Here is a 13,126-nt window from a genome sequence, read left to right as displayed (position 1 = left end):
CAACTGCCGCTAACTAACAAGTTGCTGCTTGTATTTCTTGTTGTGCCCTGAGTCACACGACTGGTACATGACAAGGAATGTGAGTGGCAGTTCATTGATATCTCAGCAGTTTGCCATCGCAATGTACACATTTACACTTATGCTGGGGTAAATCCCCAATGGGATTCTGGCTTATGAAATACAATGTTGTATGAAGGAACCCTGTACATTTCAAGACAGTAGAGGAAAGAAGAGAAAGGATTAGACACAGGCTGTGGGATGTTAGAATACTTATTCTATGGTTAATTGATATAAGAGTTATTTTTCAACGTTTTATGGCATGCACCAAGCTGTAAATATTGGGAAGAACCCTGGGGTAAGAAAGGAGTGAATGTTTTTCCAATGGCACTCCCAAACCCAACCAGAAGCTGGCTTAGGAGTAGTAAGGGAGGGAGTCAATGAACCATTGATACAAGCAAGATTAGGACATGAGTGGAGAATCACCAATGAACATAAAGTCCAATATTTTCTCCTAACTGGACAGAGGAAATGCCTCCTTATTGTGCTTCATAATGCACAAATTGGTTACAGACAGCACTGCAATAACCAAGTAAAATATGAGAATCATGGAAATAGCATGCAATTATTAAATTTGAATTTTTCCTGGCAGAGGATCCTATGACTAACCAATTCAATGCTTCTGGCAGCTTAGCAAACACTGGCATCACAAATGCACCTATCCTCTCCTATCGGAGTATAAGCCTAAATGCCAGCTAGTCCACCATTCTAACACAGCAGATGTTCTAGAAAGGATCTATTAAGACTTTTGGAGGTCTGTGTTGTGGTTTAGGAGGATGGCAGGAAAGATAGCTGTGGTCCCTCCATAGACCTTGCCATTAGCTGCTCAGCTACACAGTTCCTTACCATTCTGGGCAGAACTGATGAGAACTGTAGACAGGCAAGAATCCTTTAGCCCCAGACAGAATAAACAGTGGAAAGAGTGAAGGTGAAGCACATACACACATTATTTCAGTCCCCTAAATTTCCTCTTAGCAATTCTTAGGTCATCAATCGTTTATATAAACTAACTTAGATATATTTAGGTATTTCTATTTTAAAATCTTAAGAAGGAAGGGGGAGAGCATCTACTATTATTATCCCAGGATATTTTCATCAACACCCTTTGTACTTTTTGTTCCAAAGCACTTTGAATCAACATCTCAGACCTATAAGTTTCACATGAATAGATTTACCAGTTTCTCTCCACTGAGTGCAAAGGCACAAAGGCACAAAGCCATTAACAAGGGGAAGCATAAATCATGTCTCATGTTGTTTAACTAATCGCAAATATCAAAGTGGAAACACAAACGAGATAAGTCTGAAACTTGTTGTTTGTAACCTTAAGCAGAAGTGCCAAGATCCAGTGATATATTTCCTGCACACCTAGCATGAAGGCTGAGATGATTCCTTTGGTCTAATACATATGTATGACTCTAGCTACCTTGTTCACATGAAAATGTTCTTGCCTAGGGATCTGGCCACCAGGTTGTGGCAATCTCCAGATTGACATGGCTGTAATGTGCTTGGTTCACTGGAAGATGGATTGAAAGTTACAGGAGGTACAAAATGCAGAGGCATTATTGTGAATGGGCTCAAGCTGTTTTTTCTTTCTTTCTTTTTTTCTTTTCATTCTCCACCTTCTTTAAAAAAAACAATTACACTGGCTATTCATCTGCTTCTGGGCCGCTTTCAAATTGCTGTTTTTCATCTTTATCAATGCAAATATATGTTTCCTGGGAAGGCATTCGAAGGGCCAGAGTGTATTTCAGACCTCTTCTTTGGAAGATAATGGGGCTTTGTACAACTAAGGCTGCCCAAAGGTGGTCAAGGTAAAAATGGTGTATGTCCTTGGGGAATGAATGGACTAGGAGAGTGAGCTCCATCGCTTGTCCCGGTTCCTGCCAACCTAGCCGTTGGAAAGCATGTAAAATGTGAGTAGATAAATAGGTACCACCTCAGTGGGAAGGTAACAGCGTTCCGTGTCTCGTCGTGCTGGCCACATGACCACGGAAACTGTCTACAGACAAACGCTGGCTCTACAGCTTGGAGACGGGGATGAGCACCGCACCCTAGAGTTGGACACAACTGGACTAAATGTCAAGGGGAACCTTTACCTTTACCTAGAAGACCTTCACAAAATAGTTGGCATACTACGCTAGTGCAATCCCTTATAAAGAATTCACATGCTTTCTATCAAAAATCTATTCATTACCAATAAATTAAAAATAAAATACACTGATTTTCAGATTTAAAAAGATGGCCCAATAATGTTGGTTCCTGAAGCAGAAAATGGTCTTGCTGCTCTATTTTAAATTGACAGCTTTATTGTTAAATCTGATTGTTGTAAGCCTTTGGACACTGGCAGGCTGAAGGGCAAAGTATTAATACACATTTTTAAGCATCTCAGTAGCCTACATCTCACAGGACAGCATATCTGTGGCTGAAATCCTGTTGCTCAGTGTAGTATGTTGCACCTAGAGAAGTCACTCACCAAATCCCCACCAATTCAATGGGTATATTGCAGCTGTGACTTATTACACTAAGCTACAGGATTTCAGTCAGTGTTTGGGTGTGACACCCTAAATTTCAGGTTGGGATTCAAATAACAGGATGTTATACCGTTCAAAATAAAATAAAATATCACTGAACATTAAAAAACTAGCATGTCAGGAAAAACACCAGGCTAGTGACTTTCTCATGGCGTACTGCTGTACTGCAGTACGCCATGAGAAAGCACAGTTTTGGCTGCTGTGCTACAGTACTGTTAGTAGCAGTGAATATACAAAATTGAAAAGATCAATGAATACAAAACAAAACAAAATAGGTAAAGGTAAAAGTTCCCCTTGACAATTTTTGTCCAGTCGTGTTCAACTCTAGGGGGTGATGCTCATCCCCGTTTCCAAGCCATAGAGCCAGTGTTTGTCCGAAGACAATCTTCCACGGACACATGGCCAAAAGGTGACGGCATTCCTGCCTGTCCATCACAGAAGCTCAAGGGGGAGGATAGGGCAGGTGGGGCAGAGTTAGAGACAGTTAGATGGACAATTAGAGAGAGACAGTTGGAGAGGTGGAATGGCAGTTAGTGTTTAGAAAAGAGAAGGAGTTGAGAGTGTTAGGAGAGGGAATTGAGATAAATGATATTGAACAAGCAAGAATGAAGTTACACGTACTATAAGAGAGATACTGTATTGATTAAAAGTACATAGTAGTTTGAAATAAAAGTGATTGCATACATAATCCAATCCATGTTAAGACCTGATACAGTTCATACTTGATTTACCTTTAAGATTTACTTGTCAATAAAAGAATACTTAATTAAACCTCTGATTCCTACATCCTACAACCCTTAGTATTGGCAGCACACGTGTATGACATAAGTTGGTATTAGGAAAATACCTGGTGAAAGGGCATGTTCCTTTGTGAGGGCCAAATAAACAGGGGCAACAAAGGGAAGATTGCCACAGTGACTTAGACATGGGACACTGTTACCTTTCAACCAAGGTGGTCCCTATTTATCTACTTGCATTTGCATGCTTTCGAACTGCTAGGTTGGCAGGAGCTGGGACAAGCGACGGGAGCTCTCTCCGTTGCGTGGATTCAATCTTATAGCTGAAGATTTACAGACCTTACAGCACAGAGGCTTCTGCGGTTTAACCAGCAGCGCCACCACGTCGCTCAAAAAAACATAAGCAACATGAAAACACATTCCACGCAGTAAGGTACAACAATCCATTTAAAAAATCCTACTCAGGCAACCAATCACTCAGGAAATTGCTATTATTGTTGTTGCTCTTGTTTGGGAAACTGGTTCCTTACCTGCAGTCTGAAGTGATACTGTTTTCAACACAGTTTCCAAAGTCACATTTCAAAAAGAACATGTTACTCATTACTTCTTGCTAGCCATTGCTCCTCCCATGCAAGTAATGTGTTGTATTGTACTAGTGTTATCACCAGAAGAAATACTCTCTGGCATCCAATTCTGATATTGCACCTTGGAAATATTTATAAAAATGCAAAGGACAAAAACCACAGATATGCATTGCCCCTCAAATGAGTCTAGGGACATGTGGATTGGCATTCAACCCTAGGCAAAATTAAAAAGTGCTTTCTTTGACACTTAGGATTTATAAGATAGCAGCACAAAACCTGAAAAATTCCTTTCACAAAGTTTCCAAAATGCCTTAAAATGTTTCTCTGTGGTTTTTACTTATCTACTGCCCCATAGTGCTAGTGCACCCTCTGGACGGTTTACAACATCATTATACAAACAACTTGAACCATACTTATTTTACTTTCCTCAGAAGGATGGAAGAATAAGTCAGTCTTGAACCAACTACCTGAACCTATCAGGATCAAACTCAGATCATGAGCAGAGGCTTGACTGCAGTACTGCATGGGGCTTTTCGCCATTTAAAACTAGCATTTGAAAATAATTTGTATTATCCATGACCCCTACGTAACTTTGGTGTTGCTTGTTGCATGCAAAAATGTACTTTAAGACCCCTAGTTGCATTGCTTATTATCCAGAGAGTAATCAGTTAGAGGTAACAACACAAGTTGTAACTAGTTATTTCTAAGCTCCAGTTTGGAAATATTCTCACTCACACGAATGTGCTGTCTCCCATATTCACAGGTGTACCAAATGAACCTAGAAATGCTGGGCACTTCTGCATGAATGTAGTATACACATTTGGTAGGTTGCACTCAGAAACAGAAGTGCTTAATGGGGCTGAAACTGTCTCTGGGTATACAAGACAACATTGTCTTTACCTGAAAATGCAGAGCAACAAAGCAGGGCAAGTGCTTTGTTCACCCCCGGGAAAGATGTTTTGGATTCCAAATGGAAGATAGCAAGAAAGTTAAAAATGCATCAAGGAGCAAGCAAGGCAGGCTGAAAGGACCCTGGCTGGAGCCATGCAGCACTTTTGAGTCCCGCCAGGAAGCACAGAACATTTGACTGACAGCACCATCAGGCTCAGCCAAAAGTATATCAAGGCTCCAATTCTGGGCACTCGCAGGATGAAGTTAAAACAAAGGGTATAATAACTTAGATCGGAGGCATGAAAGATCCAGAAGAGAACTAGATGGAATTTCTTAGGTCACAGAGTATTGTGATGTATGCCCAGGAGGTGCTCCATCCACTGAACTACTCTGATCTGACAATGCTTCTGATCTGAAACATGTTCCCTTCCATTACTTTAGTTTGGCCAGTTTAAAGTTATTATCATGGACTATGCAATGCAAGATACTGACGTGGGAATTCAGGAAGGCGTTGTCATTTATTTGGAGATCTTGGGAAAGGTAGTGCTCTTTGACTACACCTCCCAGAAACCCACAGACAGCATGGCCAGTAGTTACGTTGGCTAGGAGCTTCTGCAAGTTGTAGTTTGGGAAAAAAACAACCCCACACCTGATAATAATTCTGATATTGGCTTATCTGAATTTGCCATCTTTTGCATGCTGAAGAAGGATTGTTCCCCTTAAAAAAACCCACACCTAATAATAATTCTGATATTGGCTAATCTGAATTTGCCATCTTTTGCATGCTGAAGGACTGTTCCCCTTAATTCAATTAGGCTGGAAGATACCCAGGCCAGGAACTTCAGTGAGCATCAAGGTTGGTAGATGAGCATGCTACTGTCGGGAGGATCCTTCGGTTTCTAACTGTGATTACATGGCTCACAAAGCCATTCCCAGCAATAAACATGACAGAGATATGCCAACAAAGAAGTGAACGGCAGGTATATGATGATCTGTCACATCCAACCTTTTCAGCAAAGTACAGGTTCACTAGCTGAGTGCGAACGAGGCCAGTGGGAAAGAGGAAGAAGCATGTTTATAGAAGAGGCAGTTGGTCGCCATGTGAACTGCTGGTAGCAATCATTCTAACAAAGGAGGAGGAAGCTGACACATTACAAAGTAACATCCTCCCCAAGTAAGGGCTTCATCACTTACGCTTTTTCCAGAAAAGCATCCCTTGACATATTCTGTGCCAGCAGGTTTGTTGCCAGACTGAAGATTTCCTCTGACCATTCCTAAATGGAAAGAAAGGAACTGCTGTTTATGTTCAGCCAAGGCTGGGACAGAGATTATATTCCTTCAGGACTTGAAGTCCAAGACAACAGACATCAACACACATACACACCCAGCCTCTCAACCCTTTACTATTAAAATTACCAATCCTAACAGAAAAGTGCTCAAACCATATCAGAATGGAGGAACCTGCCTTATACTGAGCCAGACTAAGGGGTCCCTCTAGCCCATGAGTTCCCAACCTTGGGTCCCTAGATGTTCTTGGACTACAACTCCCAGAAGCCTTCACCACTAGCTGTACTGACCAGGATTTCTGGGAGTTGCAGTCCAGGAATATTTGGGAATGTTCTAGTCCCACCTTGTCGGCTGTGACTGGCAAGGGGTCTTCAGAGTTTTAGGCAGGCTTGTTTCCAAGCCCTACCTAGAGATACATGTTGTTCCTTGGTGATTTTACACACAAGTACTAAATACATAGGACCAACCTTGCTTAGCTTCTGAAAAGAGAGGAAATAGTGCCAGTTTTAATCACAGGCATTTGTGGATAGACAAAGTGGGGGAAAAATGAAGCCATGCCCTGTGTCTACAAGCAGAGGGATGGAGGCCACCCCAGCCTTCCACAGGGCAGCTGTGGAGCAGTTAAGGAGAAGGCAGAAGAGAAACATTGATATTACAGATGTGGAACACAAGTCACTCTGATTTTGCAGGCTTAAGGACTGGCAGTAAAAGCACAAAGCTATGATATGCTGGTATTTCTGGCTACAGCCTTTTGCTTTGCCCACAAGGATTTCTCAGAAACTCAATTTGGCCATTAGGTTAAAAAAAGGTCCCCCACCTTCACTTTATAGTTAATACTATTACTGCCGTATTGTAGATGAGTTAGTATGAATGGTTTGCCCAGGGGTACCTAGTGAAGCTACCATGGAGGTGATTTTTGGATCAGGCATTTCTTATCTCTAATACAGCCTCTCAGCCACTATGGTACATCAGGTCTCTTTCACTATAGCTAAAGGAAGCAAGTCAAAACTTTCTGCTAACAGATTAAGGCTCAAAGCATTTATGTATATAACATAACAAACTCAAACTCAATTGAATGTCATTGCGTAGAGGGCACTTGACAAATTTCAACATGGATTTCAAACATACTCCAAGCAGGCACATACCTGTCCTAAACTAAAAGTGCCTGACATACTGCTGTTTCTCCCACCCAATTGAAAGATACTGGAAAAGAAATTTCCCTACCCAGTGTTACAGAAATAATAATAATTACATTTGATCCCAAGGCAGCATACATGTGAAAGTGACATGTCCAAAAAACACAGCAGTAACCTAGTGATTTGAACACCTTACGACACAAGGAGAAAGAAAGATTAAAATCCACTGATCACATCAGCTAAGCAGGGATTATTATTATTATTATTACCTTTCAAAGACTGTAATTAACAGTAATCAGGGGACACAGTTCTCCTTTGGATAATGAAGGACAAACCATATCCCATTTAGACAACTGTGGCCTAATAGTGACACTTTGACGTAGGAGTAATCACGAGTTGTAATCAAAGGTTCCCACGCTCTGGAGATGCAGTTGCATCGATCCCTAAAGTGTTCTGAATATGAAGCATATTTCCTTTCCTTCTCACCTCTATGCCCACATCTCTGCAGACAGCTTGGATAACCTCCCGGTCATCCAACCTTAAAACTCTGTCATTTTCTTTCATGCTTCCATCAGATCCAACACACACGCGCACACACACACGCACACACACACCGAAAGTCTCACAAAAATTTATCTTGCAAATATGTCATTACGCTCCTCTCCCTGAAAAGTAGAGCAAAACATGATTTATGCTGAAAGTATACAAGAATGTCCCCTTTCAGTCTCCTTGACACAGAAGTCTCTTCTCTAGCGTACTGCACATTTGGTAACTCCAACACTACCAGAAAACCGTAGCTTTAATTCAAAATCTTTCCAATCCTCTGTGTTTCACTTGAACACAGCTTTCATGTTTCAGCTGAAACACATTCTCTCTTTCACCAGACCTCAGTCTCTTTGTACCATGAAAGATGCTTCAGGAGAACACACTGCTAGGCTTTGGTAACCAACCACTGAAAAAGAGAGACTATTGCAAAGGCTCCACTGTTCAGCCAGTGTTTATTTCCTCTCAGATACATTGTGCAGTTTTTAACCTTCCTTTATGCCTTCACATCCAGTGGTGTTTCAGGACCATGTTGTGCATTGTTTTCCAGTCAGAAATGTATTTCTGATTGGGAAGGCTCACTTGTTGTTTATAAGGCAGAAGGAGCAGGTTTTTGCTCCATCTAAAGAGCGCCAGGAAGCCAACACACACAGCTGCTTCCAGGTGCAGGGGCCAGGTGGAAGGCAGCAGTCATCAAAATCTGATGAATTGTTATTGAAACAAATAAATAACAAACAAATGTAATCTCATTAATCACTCCATCCATGCTATTCTGACTAGCCGTCAACCCTCGCAGACTATTCTCTCCTCCTCCTCCTCCTTCTCTAATCAACTCCCAAGAGGTATGATTCTCGCTCTCTCAAGTGAACTTAATGGGTTTTTTTTTAAATCGCCAGGAAGGCTGCCGCCCGTTCTAAAGCTGCTCCTTTCTCAACACTCTACAGGGACAGGGAGTCACGCCTCCTCAGAGTAAACTCAGCTGGTGAGTGCCAACAGACATGGAGCCAAAGCAAGAAACAAAAGCAAGGAATTGGCATGTTCAAGGACTCTCCAGAAATATTGTTTTTATCCTCTCTTTTTTTAAAAAAAAAAACCTCACTAAAAGGCCACATGCATGCATGCGCACACACAGAGACATACTGGAGACTGGAAACCAAGCCCTGTGATGAAAGACTGAAAGAACTGGGCATGTTTAGCCTTGAGAAAGGAAGACTGAGGGGAGATATGATGACACTTTTCAAATACTTGAAAGACTGTCATACAGAGGAGGGGCATGATCTGTTCTTGATCATTCCAGAGTGCAGGACACATAATACTGTAATAGTCTCAAGTTATAGGAAGCCAGAGTTCGGTTGAATATCAGGAAAAGCTTCCTTAACTGTTAGAGCAGTACAGCAATGGAACCCCTTGCCTCGAGAGGTTGTGAGTGCTTCAACACTGGAGGCATTCAAGATAAATTTAGACAACCACCTGGCAGATATCCTTTGATATGGATTCCTGAATTGAGCAGGAGGTTGGATCCAGTGACGTTAGAGGCCCCTCCCAACTCAGTTATTCTATAATTCTATATAAAAAGCCTAATAAGAAATGAGGATACCCAGTAGAAACATGGAATGTTGAGTCTCAGCTGAGGAAAAGTAAACTGGAACTGTGCAGGTGACCTGGTTAAGCTTGACACTATAAAGATATTTGAGAAGAGAAGGGCACTCTTTGCTGCCAGGAACTCTGGACAGGGGCATCCCTTTTAGAAGGAGCAGATATGCACAGCTATTTTATTGCAATATTCTCTGGATACAGAACTCTTAGAGACTACGGGAGGTGTGTAGGAAAAGGAAATGTACCGCTTTTCATAAATAGCAGGAGGCAAGCTTTTGTTGCCAGGATAGGGGGTGAGGGTATCAGATTCAGATCAAAGACGTGCTAAGGTAAATGTTAGAAGAACGACAATTTGTGGTTTTGGACAACAATACTGGGAAATTTTGGGTGCTGTAATCCCCAAAACACAAGCCCACAGCCCTCTAGTAGACATTATTTTATGCTTTGCTCAACACCAAGTTAAAGAACAAAATACAAAAAGTAAAAAAGTAAAAGGCAAGCTGACAACTGATTATGACAAGACAGCACTATATATAGTATACAGAAACACACTGAAGCAGGAGACAGAAACAAAAGATTCAGTTGTGACAAAGGTTTTCCATAGAAAAAAGATGACCTTCATCATTTGTCAGAACGAGAAAGTCAAAGAGCTAAACAAATCTCAAGAGGAAAAGATCCCTAGTGCCTGGGCAGTTCTGTGGGGCAAAGCAATACCCACCTTCTCTCCTCACCGCAAAATATGGGGTGGGGCTACTTCACCAGCAAAGTGCTTTATCCCTCTGTATTATCTCCTTTCAAAGACTCAGAGACAAAGGATGAACAGCAAACACAGGGTTGCCCCTACTACCAGGTTTTTATCAGAATTCTGGCTCATCCAAGCATTTTAGTCAACCCTGCCTAGTTTTCCCAGGTTCCAAAAATAACCAGACACTTAATCAACACAGCTGCGTTCAAGAACTAATAATATATTCCAAACCTTCTTGTGACATTAAGTACTAAAGAGATTAATTACAGCAGAAAAGAGTAACTCAAAATACTACTAGTATTATAAAACTTTGTGGCAGTCCTTCACATATTTAAAGATACACATCCCAACAACAGCAATTGCATGTAGTAATAATGAGCCCAAGTCATTATGTCTCTTTTAATGTAGCCTCGGTAGGAGTAAGAATTTCATTTTCAAACATGTTTTAGCCATAATTCTGTTCCATTTGTTCATTCATCTTCAGATGTTTTTTTTTTAAATTTCTATTTAAATATACACGTTTCCTCTAAAATATTTGAATTGTCAAGAACTGAAGCATAGTATTCAGAGGAATAGAAGAATCTGTTGGATAAGCATGTGATGTTCTGGCCAGGACATTTTATTGTAGGTGTTTACTAAGCCTGAATTTTCCAAGTAGTCTTAAATACAGGTGACTTACTCAGTACTGGCTTGTATCAAGCTTTAGTGCTAATCCTCCTGCAGTTTTTCCTTCCTCTTAAGATTTGCCAATTCATGTCATCCAAAAAGGGAATCTGAAGCCATGTGTCAGAAAAAAGCAGAACAGCCTTTGTCTAATGATCACTAATTGCATAAAGGGTAATATGTCAAGTGACCTGAGAGAACTCTTGAGAGATATGAAGCCATTAACTCAGGTCAACACAGAATCAAGGACTTGGGAAGGTGACACATACCTAGGGTATAATTCTCACATAGTTTTATCCCAAGGGGAAACTACTCTAAGTTCTGTTTATAGGGAAGGCAGTGTGTTCAGGAGCAATAGACCCAGAGAAGTAAATCCAGTGCTCCTGGCATACAAGAAGCAATTAGAGACAGCAGAAGGACTAATGCTCCCAAATGACCTTGCTCTGTTCAGGCAAGGATGGAAGTGGTTTTGCTTGGTCAGGTTTTTATTAGTTGAGGGAGATTGTTAGACGGGAAAGGAAAGACAGACTTGACCAAACATCACCATGATTTCAATCAGATCTTGGGGAAGTTACATTTTTTGTCTGCCATCACTAAGACTGTGAGTTGCTGTCTGAAAAGTGATGTTTTCATGTCCAAAATACAGGTTGGAAACTTAGTTCTACACTAAACATAGTTTATTGATTCAGAAGAGTCAACTCTATTTTAGTTAAGTTTTAGCTTTGTTTTTAGGGTTCTTAAAAATCTCAGTTCTGAACTTTTACAGGTTCGTTTTTTTTTCCCTTGGGGAATGACAAATTTCATCAGACTGGCTCTCTAATGTTTTCTCAGTGTAGCCAACTCTATAGTGTCTCTCCTCCACATGAGAAACAAAAGAAAGTGATCTGAAAATATGAAAAATAAGAAATAAAACTAGAAATACATATTTTCACAATGTATTTACCAGAACTGGCCACTAGAGGGGGGCAGAGACCATGCTATGTATTATTCAATCAAAAAGCATACATAGCATGATCTCTTGCTTCTTCAGTGTCCAGTTCTCATAATACATGATGAAAATACTTTTTTCCTGGATTTTTTTTTCTTTTACCATACTATGTACAGCATTTGCTGTTGTTTGTGGGTTTCAGCATCTGCCGGGGGGGGGGGCTTGGAACCAATCCCCTTTGGATACAGAGGTCCTACTGTATACCGGAGCTGGACACAAATGTATTTTATTTATTTTATTTAAACTCAGGAGGCAATTTCTTCAAATAAAAGTTTTCAAGTTTCCCCTTCCTATCTCACTCAGGACTACTGACCTCTTTCTGTATAATGTAAATTACAAAACAGCTTCCATATGAATATGATTAGTCATATTTAACACAGTCAACCCTGCCCAAAGTGTATTAGAAAAATAAAAACAAAAATAGAGAAGAAAGGAAAGTGTCTACCCTGTCAGATTATCATATCACAGCTTAACCTGTAAAGGTCATTCCATGAGATGCCTTTTTATATTTAGCCAAGTCTTTTAAAAACACCATGAAGATGGCAGCTGCGTGTACTATCATCCATATTTGGAATATGTGCATAAGGATACAAATAGTCAAACACATATATTTTAAGTGAGAATTCAGGCAATAACAGACACAGGCACACGTCAGATTTGACCAACATATCAACACTAACTAGATACAAGCTTATTTAGCAGGAAAAAGGCTTTTAAAACCTTTGTTTATTGTGACTTCATAGACAGATTACATTCTATCAAATGTTTCACCCTGTTAAAGCTATGGTACTTTTAAACAATGTAATTTAACAGAAGAAGGCAAGTGGAAAACTCAAGAAGGGTCTTTGCCCAAGGTCTGCTTTGGAAGATGGGTTAGAAAACTTGTCCGCTCCCATAATTTCATGAGTTTACATGTTCCAGTAGTACAGTGAATGACTGCCTTTTTGCCTTAAAAGAACAATCAAGGCAAACTGATAGGGCTCAGGGCAAAATGTTTAAAATATTTCAAGGAAAGCAAAATGTTAAAACTATGACTTTTCGAAAAGGCAACACAGGGGTTACTTGGGAGTTCCATTACCTACTCTGCCTCCTTGAAGGGGGAGGACTCGATGATCCATAGGGTCCCTCCCAGCTCTGCAGTTCTAAAATTATACTGAATCGCTGGATAGCTCAGTAGTTTAGGCATATGGTTGCAGAGCCCGAGAATGGGAGTTTGTGCCTCCTTCAAAAGGGCTAGACCTAATGATTCATAGGGTCTGTTCCAGCTCTGCAGTTCTGAGATGGTGATGATGACGATGATTCTGCCAGTTCTAATAGGTTAGACCTCTGTAGACATTTCAGGTTTCATTAAGTCAGCTCTAGAGATGG

General features: G+C 40.7%; 1 protein-coding gene across 1 annotated transcript in view; it reads right to left on the bottom strand.

The window, feature by feature from the left end:
- PLCB1 (phospholipase C beta 1) overlaps positions 1 to 13,126 on the bottom strand; it is a 587,785-nt gene that overhangs the window by 198,040 nt on the left and 376,619 nt on the right. The window contains exon 5 of the mRNA XM_020809018.3: positions 5,995 to 6,074. Coding sequence (XP_020664677.3) covers positions 5,995 to 6,074 — 80 coding nt within the window. The remainder of the gene's footprint in view (positions 1 to 5,994; positions 6,075 to 13,126) is intronic.

This window comes from Pogona vitticeps, chromosome 1, assembly GCF_051106095.1.
Source record: "Pogona vitticeps strain Pit_001003342236 chromosome 1, PviZW2.1, whole genome shotgun sequence".
NCBI classification, from domain to species: Eukaryota; Metazoa; Chordata; class Lepidosauria; order Squamata; family Agamidae; genus Pogona; species Pogona vitticeps.
This window is presented reverse-complemented; position numbering and strand designations above follow the sequence as displayed.